The 17687-nt window shown below is 38.7% G+C and overlaps 1 protein-coding gene across 6 annotated transcripts in view; it reads left to right on the top strand.

Annotated features, from left to right (window-relative positions):
* CADPS2 (calcium dependent secretion activator 2) overlaps positions 1–17687 on the top strand; it is a 526208-nt gene that overhangs the window by 299965 nt on the left and 208556 nt on the right. For all 6 annotated transcript variants that reach the window (XR_013967617.1, XM_080817937.1, XM_080817936.1 and 3 more), the window contains exon 8: positions 586–725. Coding sequence is in view for 5 of the 6 variants with exons in the window: in XM_080817937.1 (XP_080674063.1) it covers positions 586–725 (140 nt within the window). In the remaining variant the exon portion in view is untranslated. The remainder of the gene's footprint in view (positions 1–585; positions 726–17687) is intronic.

Below are 17687 nucleotides of genomic sequence, written 5' to 3'. Positions count from 1 at the left end.
TTTGTTTCAGTCCTAATATCATCTTCATGGTTTTGAAAACATGTCATCAGGGGAAAAAAATCCTTTGGTATTGATTTAAGGCAGAAAATGTGCTAGGATATCAGTCTTCTCCATTACTAATTGAGTTGATTTCCTTTCATACTGTTTTACAATGAAAATATTAAAACATGAGTTGTATTTTTGCTGCCTAAAATAATTGGTTTTACTTTTTTAAACATGCTATCTATAATTTCAGAAAATATTTCTTTCTGAACTTTTGTCCCGAGGAGTTAGAATAGCTTGAAATTATAGGTGTCTAACAAGTATTTCGCAACTGTCAATTCAACTGTAGCCTCTGTGCTCTTACCTCATTATGAAGTGACACAGGAAGAAAACTCATTACGTGATAATATGAAAACACATAGTTGTCAAAAAGATAAATGAGTCTGTATTGAAAACCCATCTGTTGTGGTGGGAGTCAAATGGTTTAGACACATTTGGGCATTATACCTTCTTTTTAAACAGGAAAACATAGGAAAGATTTCCGTTCCGATCATTAGACACTATATTGTGCACTTAATTTTTTTTTTTTTTGGTCTCTTACAGGTGATATTATACCCAACTTCTAATAGCTCCAAGTCAGCTGAGTTTCACCGAATGATAGTTCCAAAAAATAGCCAGGACTCTGACTTAAAAATCAAATTAGCAGTGCGAATGGATAAACCACCACATATGAAACATAGTGGGTGAGTGTGTACTTGACATCTTTTTCTCCTGAATTACTGAATTTAATTTCAATGTATACCTTTTGTCCATTTACTGACAGAGCCAGTATATCATGGAATTTTCCCCCAAAATGACATTTATGGGACAACTTACTATTTTAAACTCCCAGACAGCTTTATATCTAAACACATAGGTATTCAGTTAAAATAACTGTGTCCATGCTAACATAATGTTGGTAATCGATCCCAGTGGTATTCTACCCCATTTATATTGATGAAGAGTAATGATAGTTGGAAAGCTCTAAAAGATATTTTCCAAAATATAATGATGGTTGAAACAAGCATAGCATTCAGGTCTCCAGAAATGGTTACACTTACATAAAACATTTTAAAGCTAAAATGTCATTCAGATCTAACCCAGGAGGCTGTGAAAAGTTTTGTCAGGGAGGATTGTGAGTGTCCATCCAGTGTGTGAGTGGAAAACCACATCAACAATGGAGGAGCCGACGCTGGTGGGGAAGCCGGGACCACAGGGCCTGTTGGTGGGGAACTACCATGGGCCGGGGTCAGCCCTCATCTCAGCCAGGGCTCTTGTTCCCTTGTAGTTGGTGAGGTAACAGGTCTGAACTCTTGAAGACAATAAAATGAGTTTGGGTTTTTTTTTGGTTTTGCTTTTTTTTTCTTAAAAACCCTGGGTCTTTCTCAGATTAACACTGTAGGACTCACTACAGTCAAATCCCAGCACAGGGCTGTGAGTTACGTGGAAGGAATGTGACCTTTTTTCACAGGGGAGAGAAGCAGTTCTGAAGTGGCTCCCTCTGAGATTAGCAGCCAACACAAGATCCTAAGAAAGTCCGTTCCCTTATGGAGACGTGTCGTCTGCCGGCTTCGGAGCCGAATCACCAGCACTGTGGCAGAGTGAACAGATGAATCAATAAGATAAGGCCTTTTTGGATGACTAGCGGGGCCTACTGACCACATTGCTTCCTTGGTTTGGATGGGCAGCGTAAGCCAAGTCAGAACAAGGCTCACTGACGGAAGAACAGCTCAGAGGTGGATTGTTTGAAAGGAAACCATAATTTGGGTAGCCCACATCATGGCGTCTTCGGTGTAGTAATGCAGACTAAAGGCTAACATGACTCAGCTCATAATGTAGATGGAGTTCTGGGATTTAATATTTAGAGTTCTTCTCATTACTCCGTCTACCTGCTCACCATGGATTTATTTAGCAGGCATGGATTGAGCACTTACTGTGTTCCTCCCAGAACAAACCTCAGTGGTATACCGTCTCAGGCCTAAAGGAAGCGGCTAGTCAGGGATTCAGGCTTGTATACAAATAATTATGATAGTGAACGATAAGTGCTGTAAGAGAGGAATGGGAGCTGGTGGAAAGAACACCTGATTTTAGCTGCAATTAGTCATGAAAATCTCACAAGACACCTGACTTTTGAGATAAAACTTGAAGTATGAATTCGAGTGGGCAAGGAAGAGGAAGGGCACCCCAGTCATATGACCTAGCATATTCACAGGCAAGAAAGAGTTCTGGAAAGAGTTTTCAGGCCAATGAAGACAAGTTGGGTGCAGCTGGCGTAGAGAGGTATGAGAATAGAAAGTTAGAATACTATTACCCTAAAGTGCTTAGAAACGAGTGGAGTCTAGAGTTGGGCATAAAGGAACATAAATTCCAGGCACTCAGTTATTTTGCTACTGTTTTTATATCCATCTCTTTTGATGAACGGCACCTTAAGACATTGGAACCTGTGTATTATAATTCCAACACAGTCCTTAATTTGCAAATGGCCCGTACCCTGGTGAATACCCCTGGAGCCTTCAAAGTATCCCAAGAACCAAAATTAAACATGAGGTTGGGCCCATGACCAGTTCTTCAGCCTTTCACGTCTGTGGAAATCCCTGCTCTCCTCTTTGGCAACTCCTTCCTTTAGAATGTTCCAGGGCAGGTGGGTCCGTCCAACCCCCTGCTAAGACTTGATTTTGGGGTGGTTTTTCCCTTTTTAAAAATTTTTTTTATTAATCCTTTGCACTGAAGGAGAGCTGGTTTATATCCTATCTCTAAGCCCTTGACTAAGTCAGGAACCTCAGGGTGGGTCTGGAGTTAACTTCTGTCTAAGACTACTAGTGAAGGGGATTACTAAGGAGAATATATCATAGCCTCTCAATTTAATATGGAAAGCCCGAGAACTCACCTTGTGTTCAGATCAGGAATGCTCTAGATCCAGCCACATGAATTAATATCTGCCATTCCTAAAAGATACCAACAGGCAATTCTAGACCTTCGGGTATCTCTTTAGTTTATAGTATGTAAAAGGAAGGAATTCTAGAACTGAAAATACCTGTGATGCTATTCTGCTAAGTCGGTATGTTATATGGCATAATTAAGAATATCATATTCCATAGTAGCGATTCCGTAAAAACTAATTTAATGTCTGTTTTGGACATATAATAATGACGATGATCAACCAGAATTAAAGGTTTCCCAACTGTGATGGCGATGTTTCCCTATGGCAGGTACAGGTGCTTTAGCACAAGCAGCTGTTTGGGTTCCTTAGAGCTTGTGGGAACACATAAATATTTTAAATATCACCCCTGTGTGTATGGGCAAACACGATTTGACCTCCATTATAACTGTATCCATCTTTTTTCTGCAGTGTTTCATAAATGGATTTTACTGAATTTAATTACATTTAAGAAGAGAAAGTCCACTAACCTTTTTCTTCCAAGTACTCTATCATATGCCAAAGTGATAATAGGATGTGAGTAGTAGATTAATAGTGTTTAGTTTTGGGGCTGGATTGTGTTCTGTCAATAATTCATCCTATAATGAATAATTAACAGATGAGTAATGAATAATTGAAAAGAGGCAAGTCAAGTTAAAAAAAGATTAATTTATCTTTAAAATATGGCAAACCCCTCTTTTAGATAGACTTGTCAAGTGGATTAAACAATAAATTGGAAGGGTTATGGATTTTTATCTTCAAAGCACTTTTGGGAACCAGACTTTGAAATCCTCTGGGTCTTTAGTTTAAAAAGCCTGTTGAGGCACCTGGATGGCTCAGTGGGTTAAAGCCTCTGCATTCAGCTCAGGTCATGGTCCCAGGGTCCTGGGATCGAGCCCCACATCCGGCTCTCTGTTCCGCGGGGAACCAGCTTCCTCCTCTCTCTCTGCCTGCCTCTCTGCCTACTTGCGATCTCTGTGTGTCAAATAAATAAATAAAATCTTTAAAAAAAAAAAAACCTGTTGGATGTTCTAGGAATATGGCATCTCTTATGTGAACTATTATAACATGTAAATGAATATTTATCACATATATATAGCACCTGTGTGGGCCCTGAATATATATATTTTTTTAAGATTTTATTTATTTGACAGAGACGTTGCAAGTAGGCAGAGAGGCAGGCAGAGAGAGAGAAGGGGGAAGCAGTCTCCCTGCTGAGCAGAGAGCCAGATGCGGGACTCGATCCGAGGACCCCAAGATCGTGACCTGAGCCAAAGGCAGATGCTTAACCCACAGAGCCACCCAGGCGCCCCACCCTCAATATATTTTATCAGTGTTTATTTTTTGTGCCCCCAACTGCCCTGTGAGTTTTTTAGACTTATTTAAATCCCAGTGCCCCGCACAGTATGCAGTCAAGGATAGGTATTAATGTAATAATGATGATGAAAATAGTAGTATGCTCTTTAGAGTTTTAAGGAGAAAATGGAAGTAAGTTGCAGTCCTAAGTTGAAATGCAAAGGGCTCTAAACACAAGTTAGAGAATAGAGTATAAATTTAATGTGAAAAATATCTAAAATAAATGTGTTTGGTTCTCTTGCATTTTTGAATAACCTTTTTATAAGAGAATAATATATCTGATAAAAAGCTCATGTTTCTGATAACTAATCAGTCCATGACTAGACATTATATTTTTTTAAAATAGGATTGACTACATGTAAATGAAAATACATTTAGTTTGGATAAAATAAACATAAAGATGATTTCATTCTTTTAAAACCAAACTGTACATTACCACATGACATAGCTTTGATTTTTTTTAAAAAGGGCTTACTTATTCATTTGGAATATGTCTTACAAACTAATTATATAAACTCATATACATCTATTAAATGACTTACCAGCTAGGTAGCTAGGTAGGTTAAATAATTCATACTCAGTTTTCAAATTTATTTTCCTCCTTTTTTGGATACCTGGAAGACAGAACTGTTCTTGAACAAATGGACTGTCCTTTAGCATAGCCTAGTGGCTGAGGAACAGTATTAACTTAAATCTCAGAATACTATTCCTGTTTTTATTAAATAACATTTTCCTAATTCAAAAGTAATTTTTTTAGTCAAAGCTAAAATAAAATGGAACTAAATAAAACAAATGACTCTTAGGACAGTTCTACAATGGTAAAGGGGAGAGAAGAAAATTAAATGGTTGCAAATACGTAGAGGGAGATGGCGTGGACCTAGCCGAGGTCTTCATGCAACTGATTATTTTATAGGGAAGAGATGAATGTGTAACTGTGTGAGAGTTTTGTCACAGTTAAGAACTGGTAAGATAAAATGTTGGCCAAAGTACTGTCCCGTAAATCTCCTGTTTCCCTCTGTGCAGAGTCATGTTTGGCTATTTAAACATTTGTTGATTAAACAGAGGTACTGAAATATTTTGTAATTGTCATTGACAAAAGTCTCTCTTTAATTTATACCATAAAGGTTTAAAAGGCACTAGGCCTGTTTCTTGCTGCAGGGGAGAGACAATAGTTCAGCTTCCAGCAGGAGGGAGGGCGCGAAAACCACGCTGGCTGCATTTTCGTTGTCCCGTGTTTCCCAGAGAGCTGACCAGCCGTGCGTTCAGGCGCTGGGGTGTCATGCTGTCAAACGTGGCATTTGCTCATAAAATGGAATGACTGCACTCTTAATAAAACTGCATTGTTGATGATGTTAAGGTTTATGATCTTCAAATAGGTTAGGGGATAGTCTCATGATCAGAGGGAGGAAAATCTTAACTTTTGTCAAGGTGGCATTTGCTTAGAGGGTCCAGGCCTTACAGAAAGGATGGGTCTGTTTTTTTTTTTTCCTGGAAAAAAATTGATTCCCAATTTAAGCTGACCTTTTAGAATGATTTTCCTACATGTCCTTGTCTAAAATAACCATGTTTTGACATTTGAACCTACATGTAGGTCTGTTTGCCTTCCCAATATGAATTTACCTTATTCTGACTTATTCTAATTTCATAGAAATCCCACTTCTTACTGCCTTGCCAAAACTTCTGACCAAGTATTTGCTAGGTTCTTAATAATTCTTTTTTTTCCCACACACAGCTTTCAGCTTTCAGAAGAGAAGTCTGTCTGTGATACTTTATAAACCTCCGTGTAACTGTTGTAGAATGATAAAACGAATAAGCCATAAAACTGACTTTGTTTTTCCAAATGCCTTATATTTGTGTCCCTTTCTGTATGCTGATTTACATCAAGAACTTTATTTTTCATTTCAATTTACTAGGGACTAATTATGTAATAATGGTAGAAACATTTTCAGGCATGGCTTTAACGCTCACTAAACTAGATGTTTTAACTTATACTCCCTTCGTAAAACTTCTCTGATTTCTCCTGTAATAAGTTAGCCTTTACCTTTAACCTTAAATGTGACTTTCTGCTCAACACCCTTTTATTCTTGAGATTTTTTCCAGGGTGTAATATCTTAACATACATTACTTTCTTCTCTTTCATGCATCCAATAACTATGCTCTTTCGCTTTTTACTTCGGTGTCCTGTCTGGAAATCAGGCCAAATAATTCAAAGTGGAATATGAGGTCTTTTAAAATTTTCTCTCAGGAGCCACAGACCATATCCATAGGTTATCCTAATTATTTGGGGGCATTAAAAAATTATAGTGAAAACTATTTAGGAATACTATATAATTTTATAAATAGTTAAAATTATATAGTATATATAATATATACTATATAATATATAGTATATATTATATATATAATTTTATAATATATATTATATATGATTTTATAATATATAATTTTATAAACAGTTAAAATTATATATTATATATAATATATATTATATACACTATATAATATATAATATAGTATATATACTATATAATATAGTATATATAATATAATTATAATAGGTCTGTTCCATCTCAATTGATGCCGTACCATAAAATTGTTATACTGTGTACTGACGAAGTAGTATTTTTTGTTTCTTTGCATGCATCCAGAAGTTTTAAAATATTAACACTGAATTTATAAAGCCAAAATATTGGGCTTGTAAAGTGAGCATTGTGGAAGGTCAGGAAAAAATTGGACTTTATAGGGATACTTGCTTTTAGTTCCTTCCTCTGATAGGTGTGGCTGAATGGTAGTGCAGGTGGAGGACAAACAGTGATACTTGCGTAGAACGAGTACCAGTGTTCGAGCCAAGACACCTGTGCGTATGGTCTCCGTTCTGTCCCTAACTTGGGAGAGTTATCACACCTGTCCTGCTCTGCTTTCATCAGTTGCTAAAGGGGACATCCAACTAGGGAATTTGAATGGCCCCTTGAGCCCCCAGAACTTTATGACTTACCCGATCATTTCCTCCCTCGCCCCTCCAGGAGCATAGTCCACCCATCCCATGGTGTGCCTGCACAGAGAGGGTGTGCAGAGCTTAGGGTGAATAGAGGTGGTAAAATGAAGGACACCTGGGAAGATAAGACATTTGGGGTTTATTTGAATCTTCTCAAGACAAGAAAAGGGAAGTGTGAAGACTGAAACGTTAGGTTGCTTTTATGTAAAATTAATTTGAAAAATACACTATAGTTATAGAATTGCTTCTATTCTGATTATAGTAGTGGTACTAAAAAAAAAAAAGAAAGAAAGAAAGAAACAGATGGATATAGAGGCCCCTGGGTGGCTTAGTTAAGTGTCCGACTCTTGATTTTGACTCAGGTCATGATCTCAGGATGGTGAGATCAAGCCTCGAGTAAGACCAGGCACTTGGCGTGGAGCCTGCTAGTTTCTCCCTTTACCCTCTGACCCGGCCCCCTCCTTCTCTTTAAAAAAAACAAACCACAAAACAGGTATGTATAAAACTTCAGAAATGAAATACACTAAATATACTAAATAGAATAATGCAACTGTGGATGAAATTTTATTTTCCAGATTTTACTGTTATGATGAAAGACTGCAGTTATCAAACTAAAGATCAAATAATTTCTTCTAATTAAAAATAGGTAAATTTGTTGTACCAAATATCTGATTATTGGGGAAATCATTTGAGAGGATTCCTTAAGGTGAGCTTTGAAGGACTCCTGTCCATCCGATATTTAAAGAGTCAGCATGGCTTGGGAACATGAACTCTGGAGCCAGACCACCTGCCTTCACATCCTGGCTGTACCAGCTGATCCTGTGGGATCTTGGGAAAGTTATGAAACCTCTGTGTGCCTCAGTTTCCTCACCTACAAAATGAAAATGTTAGTAGAGCCTACCTCATAGAATTTTTTAGAGGAGGAGCATTTTTTTTTAATTGCAATATAATTAGCATACAGTAGTCCATTGGTTTCGGGTATACATCATAGCTTCCAGAATTCTGTACATTACTGCAATCATGATGAGCATGGAGTAATGTATAAATCAATACATCATGATAAATGTAGTCATTTGTCCCCATACAGCATTATTACAATATTGTGCAATGCTGTACTCTTCATCTCTGTGACCTATTTATTTTATAACTCGCAGTTTTTACCTCTTAATCCTCTTTATTTCACTCATCTTCTCTGGGAGCCACCGGTTTGTGCTCTCTATTTTAGAATCTGGATTTTTTTCTGTTTATTTTTTTAGATTCCACATGTAAGTGAAATCATATGGTGTTTGACCGTCTCTGATTTATTTCACTTGGCAGCATAATACCCTCTAGATCCATTCATGTTGTTGTAAATGGCAAGATCTCATTCTTTATAGCTGAATAATACTCTATTGTATATAGATACCACATTTTCTTTATCCAACACTTGGGTCACTTCCATCTCTTGACTATTATAAGCAATACTGCAGTGAACATAGACTACGTAAATCTTTTCAAAGTACTATTTTCATTTTCTTTGGGTAAGGACCCAGTACTGAAATTACTGGGTTGTATGGTATTTCTATTTTTAATTTTTTGAGGACCCTCCGTACTGTTTTCCACAGTGGCTATGCCAATTTATATCCCTACCCACAGTGCGTGCAGCTTCCTTTTCCACATCCTCACCAACACTTGTTACTCCTTTTTGATACTAGCCATTCCGGGGTGTGAGGTCATATCTCACTGTGGTTTTGATTTGTGTTTCTCTGATGATGAGTGACGTTGAGCATCTTTTCATATCTTTAGAAGATGTCTGTTCAGGTCCATTTTAAAATCAGATTATTGTGGTTTCATACAAACTTTGGCATTCTAGTTCTTTGAAAAATGCTGTTGGGGGGCACCTGGGTGGCTCAGTGGGTTAAAGCCTCTGCCTTCGGCTCAGGTCATGATCCCAGGGTCCTGGGATCGAGCCCCGCATCGGGCTTTCTGCTCAGCGGGGAGCCTGCTTCCCTTCCTCTCTCTCTTTCTGCCTACTTGTGACCTCTGTCAAATAAATACATAAAATCTTTAAAAAAAAAAAAAGAAAAAGAAAAATGCTGTTGGTATTTTAATAGGGATTTCATTGAAACTAGATTTTTTGTAGTATGGTTCAACAGTATTCTAATTCATCAGCATGGAATATCTTTGTGTTTGTCTGTGTCATCTTCAGTTTCTTTCATGGTTGTTTGATAGTTTTCAGAGTACCAATATTCCACCTCCTTGGTTGTTTATTTTTAGGTATTTCTTTTTTTTTTTTTTAAGATTTTATTTATTTATTTGAGAGAGAGAAAGCGCAAGCAGGGGGAGTGGCAGGCAGAAGGGAGAGGGAGAAGCAGGCTCCCCGCTGAGCAGGGAGCCCGATGTGGGACTTGATCCTAGGATTCTGGGATCATGACCTGAGCCAAAGGCAGTCACTTAACCGACTGAGCCACCCAGGCACCCCTATTTTTAGGTATTTCTGATGCAATTGTAAATGGGATTGTTTTCTTGATTTCTCTTTATACTACTTGGTTTTTGTGTAGAAGTGCAGCAGATTTCTGTGTATTTTGTATCTTGTAACTTTACTAAGTTCATTTATCAATTCTGATAGTTTTTTGGTTGAGTCTCCAGGCTTTTCCTCAATGTAGTATCATATCATCTGCAAATAGTGACAATTTTACTTCTTCCTTACCAATTTGGGTCCCATTTATTTCTTGATTAACCACTGTGGCTAGGACTTCCAGTATTATGTTGAATAAAAGTGGTGAGCATACACGTCCTTGTCTTGTTCCTGATCTTAGAGGAAAAGCTTCCCATTTTCACCATCGAGTATGGTGTTTGCTGTGGGTTTTCATATTTGGAGAAATAGTACCTTAATGTGTACAGTGTGCTGGTGGGAGTAGCTGGCCAGCTCACAGCAATAATGTGTTTTAACTATTGATAAAACCCTAAAGAAAGTATATGTTTGAGTTGAGACACTTCTTAAAAAAGGAAAAATAAACATTAAATAATTAAAAGATGAAACAAAACAGGGGTGCCTGGGTGGCTCAGTCTTTAGGTGTCTGCCTTCGGCTCAGGTCATGATCCCAGGGTCTGGGGATTGAGCCCTGCATTGGGCTCCCTGCTCAGTAGGAAGCCTGCTTCTCCCTCTCCCACTCCCTCTGTTTGTGTTCCCTCTCTTCCTGTGTCTCTCTCTATTAAATAAATAAATAAAATCTTAAAAAAAAAAGAAAAAGAGAGAAACCAAAAGGCCATGATCAACAATGCCAGTATGTCAGAGGAAACAGAACAGGACTGCGTGGCATGTGCAGCTCAGGCATTAGAGGAACAGGACATAGAGAAGACGCCTGCAGACCATACTAAGGAGTACAACCCCATCTGGCCCTGCATGGTGAGGAGGGAGGAACTTTGGTAGTTGGGTGACACATAAAACCAAATACTTCGTCTGCTTCTGTCTGGGCCAACTGGCCATTCTGCTATTTCAGTCTGGTTAAAAGCATGGCCTGTGTCACATACCCAGTGATCCAGCCAAAAACAAGGACTGCCACCCAAATTCCAAATACCAGAGACTGAAATCTCTAGCCTTGTCTCAGGGAACCCCTCAATCTTTGAACATTTATTGTGTTTCATATAGGTCAGTATCTGTATGAATTAGTTGTGGCAATAAAACAATTAGTAAAACACCTTCCATTTGTATTTTCTGTTCTATACCTCTCTGCCCCATAGTTTATCTTCTCAAAATCCATCCCTTTAAAAAGGAAAAAAAAAAAAAATCTATCGGAGACTTAGGCATTAGCTACAATTTGTTCAAATCTAGAGTTGAAGATGACCTGGCACTTGATCTTGGCTAGGGGAGAAGGGGTCAGTCCTTCAGTCCTTGAAGTTTCTGTGGGATGTGATAGACTAGCCTTCTCACTATTCGAGCACATCTCACCCATCGTGCAACCATTGCACTTGGAAGAATATCATTCAGAAGTGCGTGTCAGGAAGTGGATGGCAGAGAAACTAAGCTTCCTCTGGCTGTGAAATAAGTTGATAATAAGTTGAGCCGATGAGAAATTTGCTGAGCTCTAAGTTATTCCTGTTCTCCATTTTTTTCCTGCCTTATCCCAAAAAGATTCTCTAAAGATTAAAGGCAGTCCTTTTTTTTTTTTTTTTTAAGATTTTATTTATTTGACAAAGAGATAGCAGGAGAGGGAACACAGCGGGAGTGGGAGAGGCAGAGCCTGCTGCTGGGTCTGATCCCAGGAGCCTGGGTTCATGACCTGAGCTGAAGTCAGACGCTTAATCACTGAGCTACCCAGGCGCCCCCAGATTAAAGGTGGTCATAAAAGGGAAAATGAGTCTTTTTGAGCAGCAGCCCTACGTGTGATTCTAATAAAGTCTTTCTGGGAATTTAAACACTAAGCCTGTTGCACTGTGATTTAACTAGCTGTGTAAGAAACCCCGTTAACAATTAAATGAACAAAGAAAAAAATAAGGCACTATTTCCAACTCACCCCCACCTTTGACAACTTTCTTTTGCTCCTTCTCAGGCACCCATGAGGACTGCTACCGAGCAGCAGGGGGGACCTAGACTGGGCAACCTAGGCTCTAGCCAGCTCTGCCTGCAGGTTGCCCTGGGTCTGTAGTCACATGCCTTCTTGGTTTCATCTTGAAAACAGCATATTGAGCTCATTAAAAATTTTTTTAGTTTTCTTCCAGCTCTGAAATTTCTTTCAATTTTATTTTAAACCTAAAATTTGATGTCCTAAGGAAAGTAAGATAGAATTAGTTCACATTCTTTGGATAGGATGGAAACAGGTAAATGATTTGCAAGCCACCTCATTCTCTTTAAGGACATCTCCATAAACAGAAGGCACAGGGTAGAGAGTGGTTAAGAACACAGGCTTTGGGGTTGGACTTGGGTTCAAACTTGAGCCCTGTCATTTTTAGGCAAACTTAGTCAAGTTCCTTAACTTCTCATAGCCTCACTTTTCTGAACTCTAAAGTTGAATTGTCCCGAGCAAGAAATGAGATGTACTCCTAAAGCATGTAGCACAGTACCTGCTCCGTGCAAATGCTCCATCAACTAGTAACAGTTGTTATCAGAATGAAGGTTATTTTAAGAAGTTATAGTCCCATGAGCTGTAATAAAACCTTCTAGTTTTAAACACATTGTTAGATTTTATTTGGAAGAAAATTCTCAAAGACAGATGGGAAAATGGTGTGCGAATCCTGATACCTTCAGAATATAAAAGTTATGTCTCCCACTAGGGCCCAATGCTTTAATTGTTAGTCTTTAATGTGTTTTTATTGGACAGCTACTATGGATGTAGGTGGTGGTGGTGGTGGTAGTGGTTCGTGTGTGTATTCTTTGCTGCTAGATTTATTTTGCCTTCTCTATGTCCAAAGGGAGAAAAAAGGAAAATACTATATATGAGCACTAAATAAGCACAATTTCTTAAAAAAAAAAAAGAACACCTGGAGATTATTTCATAGCAAGTGAGAAGAGTAAGCTATTATGGCTGCACTGGGCTAAAATAAAGGGGAAATTTCTAAACGTATTTTTTAAAGGACAAAAGCTTTCAAAGCCCGTTATTTTAAATAACTAGTGACGTCTTACCTGTTTTTAGGACAGCGGCTAATTTTACTTTTAATTTTCTTGTTTAAATCATTAGACAAGCACAGATCCTTTACAGGTCTAAGCAGTCTGTCAGGTTTTGCTAGTTGTGGTATTAAAATCTGTCCACTCTTCAATAAGTTGTTGATCTCTGTTTTTACATACCAAATAAGTTTTAATTTGTGTGTTTTAAGTTGGTTTTATATGTGCTTCATTTAAGGAGGGATTGAAAAGTTGACTCAACACTTACTGATTCAAAACCTTGCACTCTGTAGTTACCATTGCACCCAAGACATTCATGTAGTTGAATAATTCCTCTAAGTAAATATGCTGATGTTTTATGAAAATAATCTCTGGGAGAGGTTGGCGTCATTGAGATGGGGGGTCTGAAGGTGCTGCTTGAGTGTTCTCAGCTGGTTCCTGGTACAGGCCCTTCCCAGTGGTGGACACTGACAAAACTCTCCCCCCACCTCTGCCCCCACACCTGTCGGTTCTCTGAGCTTGCGGGCTGGGTTGGCCATCCTCCCCACCCCCCACAGAGGAGCGCCTTTCTCTCCTCGCCGGGTTTCTCTTCCGACGGGCTTCATTCTTTAGGCTCTTCTCGTTACCTGATGTTATATTTACTGGCTGTTGTTTGTCTTATCACTAGAGCGGTATCTCCATTTGGGTGATTTGCTGTTGACTAGTGCCCCCCCCCAACCAAATCTAATTTCCAGAGGAAAATTTACATTGTCTTATTGCTATTTTTAAACCTAGTTGTTTAGAAAACTGCCTACTGATTAGTAGAAGCTAAATAAATACTAGAGTGTTCTCTTTCCAAAGAAAGAACAGAATGCAGAATTTATGTTCACTGTTCTTCTGTATTTGAAGGAAGTATTGGATTGATTGGATATAAACTTAAAATTATGCCATTATCTAATTGGTACCACTCTTTGTTGGAATATGGTTCAAGATATTTCTCCAGAGGAATTACAATAGGTTTTAGTAGTCCAAAGCCTTAAACAGGACTAGAAATCTAGAGACTTATGAAAAAATGTATTCTTGTCCAAAAAACTTGAAATTCAAAGTCCTTATTCTCTATGGTGAGACTTCCTTTAATAACTTTTTGCCTAACTATGATGGAGAAAGTAGACTTTTAATATCTATAACCTGCCAATGTTTTATTTTTAGTCCATTTCTGGGATAGGTGTTGGAACTGTAGGATAATGTTAATATACAGGAATGATATATAACCACTACTTATTAAAGGCAAAAAAGAAAACTGGATTTGAGCTTTGTTTACACTGTCTTTGTGGAATCAATAAAAGTCTTTTGCTTTTTTCTTTCTACAGTAAGTCCTGATTTAAAAGTCATATTTATTTCAGAATTTATTCTGTCAGTTCTGTGTCATGAACACTTTAACTCCATTTACATTGGTCCCCGAAAAACTTCATGAAAATACTCTCCCCAACAACTGACAAAGAAGAACAAAGAGAAAGACCAGGGCCTTGATCATCAGAGACAGGAAGCCTCAAGGGTCCATCAGAGGGGAAGGAGTGGCAAGGAGGAGGGACCAAGCCAAGCCAAGAACCTGTGAGTGCTGTCAGCTGGTGTAAAGATTGCAAAGAGATCAGAGTCTAGTGTGGGTCCAAAATAGGAAGAAATTTAGGAGCCTAAAGAGTGCATGAACTAGAAAAGAGGGTGAAGCGAGGCAGTAGTGAAGGACCATCTCAGCAAAAAAAACTAAGTCAATATTCATTGCTGCAAAGCTGGCCTCATTTGGACAAAAGAGCACAGTAGGCTTGGGGGGGAAAGGGTGCTGTTAATGACTGACCTAAAGTGAAGAAAATGGGCATTAGTGGAAAATAGTGATGGGTAGAACAGCACCTGGGAATACAGAAACGATTAAATGACATCTCTTCTAAAGTAATCCTAACTCCTCTCCGAGTGTATTTGGTCCTGGCCTTTTTTTCACAAAGAACATCCGGTCCTAAGAAGTATTGCTAATCCTCTCTGTAGGATCATACTAGAGTTTAGCAAAATGGGGCACTGGTAATGGGACATAAAATCATATCACAGCCACGGTTTCATATCAAGACTCTATTTGAAATGTCTGAAAATCATTCAGTTGGTAATGAGGAAGATAGCAAATGAATTTGTTTCAGCTCGATGGATGGATGGATGTTCTGATTATAAAAAGAATCATCACAACTTTAACATTAATACCAGTGTTAATGGCATGAAGAGAGAGAGCACAGAGTTCCCAAGTATTAAAATGTCTCATCACTCATCCTGGGATCCTTCATATCCTTAAGGATAGTACATTGGTATCCACATTAGAAGAAAATTTTATTTTCATGATTTAGAAAATCAGTGTTGCCTTTAAAAAGTGTGAATATAGGGGTGCCTGGGTGGCTCAGTGGGTTAAAGCCTCTGCCTTCTGCTCAGGTCATGATCCCAGGATCCTGGGATCAAGCCCCGCATCAGGCTCTCTGCTCAGCGGGGAGCCTGCTTCCCCCCTCCCTCTCTGCCTGCCTTTCTGCCTACTTGTCATCTCTCCCTGTCAAATAAATAAAATCTTTTTTTAAAAAAAGTGAATATTTAATTTAGTGCCTTTGCTTATTTCGTATATCCATACTTCTGAAATTTTTTAAATGACTGTGTATTAGCTCTAACAATAGACCAAACATCAGCCAGAAAATCTGAATATCCGCCATTTCTGCCTTTGTGAGATTGGTAACATTTTTGCCCGTTAGGTCTTTAAGTTTGTCTTTAACCACTTTCTCCTCATTCGGTAGTTAATTCCTCTCTCTCCACAGTATTTCCGACAGAAAAATCTCTTTCCATTCCTTCTCCCAACAATAATTCAGTCTCTACCCTCCCTGCCCCCCACAAAAAAAAACCCTATTTCAACACTTTTATACTGATCTGCCTGTATTCATCTGTTTTCCAAACTGTTCAGGATTTCAGAATACTGCTTTTATTTCTGCGCCCAAATTTTGGTGCTTCCCACTGCTAATGGGATTACATTCACATTCTTTAGCCTAGCATTCCAATTCCTCAAAAATCTGGCCCCATGTAGCCTTTTTTTAAAGAGTTTATTTTTTTATTTGAGAGAGAGAGAGAGCACAAGCTAGGGGAGGGGCAGAAGCAGAGGGAGAGGTACAAGCAGACTCCTTGTTCTGAGCAGGGAGCCCGATGCGGGGCTCAATCCCAGGACCCTGGGATCACAACCTGAGCTGAAGGTGATGCTTAACCAACTGAGCCACCCAGGTGCCCCCGCCATGTAATCTTTTTCAAACTTTTCTCCTTCGGCTACTCAATGCAAACCCCTGACTTGAGCAAAATCAATCTGTTCATATGCCCAACCATGCTTTTACTAACTCAACCTTATTTCTTCCACTCATACTTAACCAGTATGGGTCTAGTACTAGGTTACATGTTTTCTTGCACTAGTACGGTGTGCCAAGAAAAGCATTTTGTTTTCTCTGTAAACTTTTTCAGGAGCAGACTGTCCACTGACTGCCAAATAACTGTCTCCACACCCCCGGTTTTGAGGGAACTGGTCATCTTCTCGTTGGTCGTCTTATACCAGAAGAATGGGCTTTCCTTCCTTCTGTCTGCCTAGAACCTTCCTTACATAAAACTCTTTAGTCAGCCAGAATGGCCTTCGCTGTATTGAAAGAAGAGACGGGTTTATTTAGAAAATTCATTCTTTGTACACATGGTAGGTTGATTATGTAAATGGATCCAATAAGTGGACTCCCTCACCTTCATCTTTTGCCCTGTATGTTCCTTCCAACATTGGGCTCAGCCATGTGACTTGCTTTGGCCCCTGGAACAGTAGCAAGCTGGGCACAGGCAGAGGCTTCAGAAAGCACTCAGTGAATTTTCACTTCCTGTCATGCTCTCTGCCTTCATCCTGAGGACACGTAGGGGCTAGATCACTGCAGGAGCAGAAATGAGTAAGCCCAGTTGTTCTGGCCAGGGTCTCAGACGTGAGTGAGCTCCAACGAAATGAACAAAGCCAGCTAACCAATTTAGGACTGACCCATAGATTGATGAGTGGGTCATGTAGAACCTTGATCAGATCCATAATAATGCTTAGCGAGTAATAGGTTTATGAGAAATAATAAATGATTGATGTGTTAAGGTACTAAGTTTTAGGGTGATATGTTACATAACAAAGGCTGATACTGTGCACTCTTATCTTGCTGCCAAAGCCTATTCATTTTTTTCCTCTCTTCTATACATCAGATGCACAGAATTGGATTAGTTCTAATCCTTGGCCATTGCTATAGTCTGTAATAGTTATCTACACATGTAATTATATATGTGATCTTTCCTGTATATTATGTATATTATGCCTTCTATAAATATATGATAATTTATCCATTTTATCAAAGTGGGCATTTTAGTGATTTCCAGATTTTCCAGATTTTGGCTACTTGAGACAGTGGTACTAAAAGCATCTTGTGTAGCTCTCCTGGTACATATATGCTGTTTCTTTTGAGACTGTACCTAAGAGTAAAAATGCTGAATTGATGACAATGTAAGTGTTACCTTTATAAGATAATGCTACCCTTTCTCAAGTTTTACCGACAGTTGCAGCAATATGCGTTGCCTCCAGCTATAAGATTCTTTTGTCATCTTTAGCTTTTACCACATACTATCTTCTTTTGATAGACTTTCAAAAATTTTATTTTCTTTGTATAGTTGTATATTCTTCTGAAGACAGGGAAAGAATCCTGACTTTCACTGTTACTTTGCATCTAGGCTTCAGAACGTTCGTGGACACAAATTAGATAATGACAGTTGGT

Source organism: Martes martes (assembly GCF_963455335.1).
Source record: "Martes martes genome assembly, chromosome: 11".
NCBI lineage: Eukaryota > Metazoa > Chordata > Mammalia > Carnivora > Mustelidae > Martes > Martes martes.
This window is presented reverse-complemented; position numbering and strand designations above follow the sequence as displayed.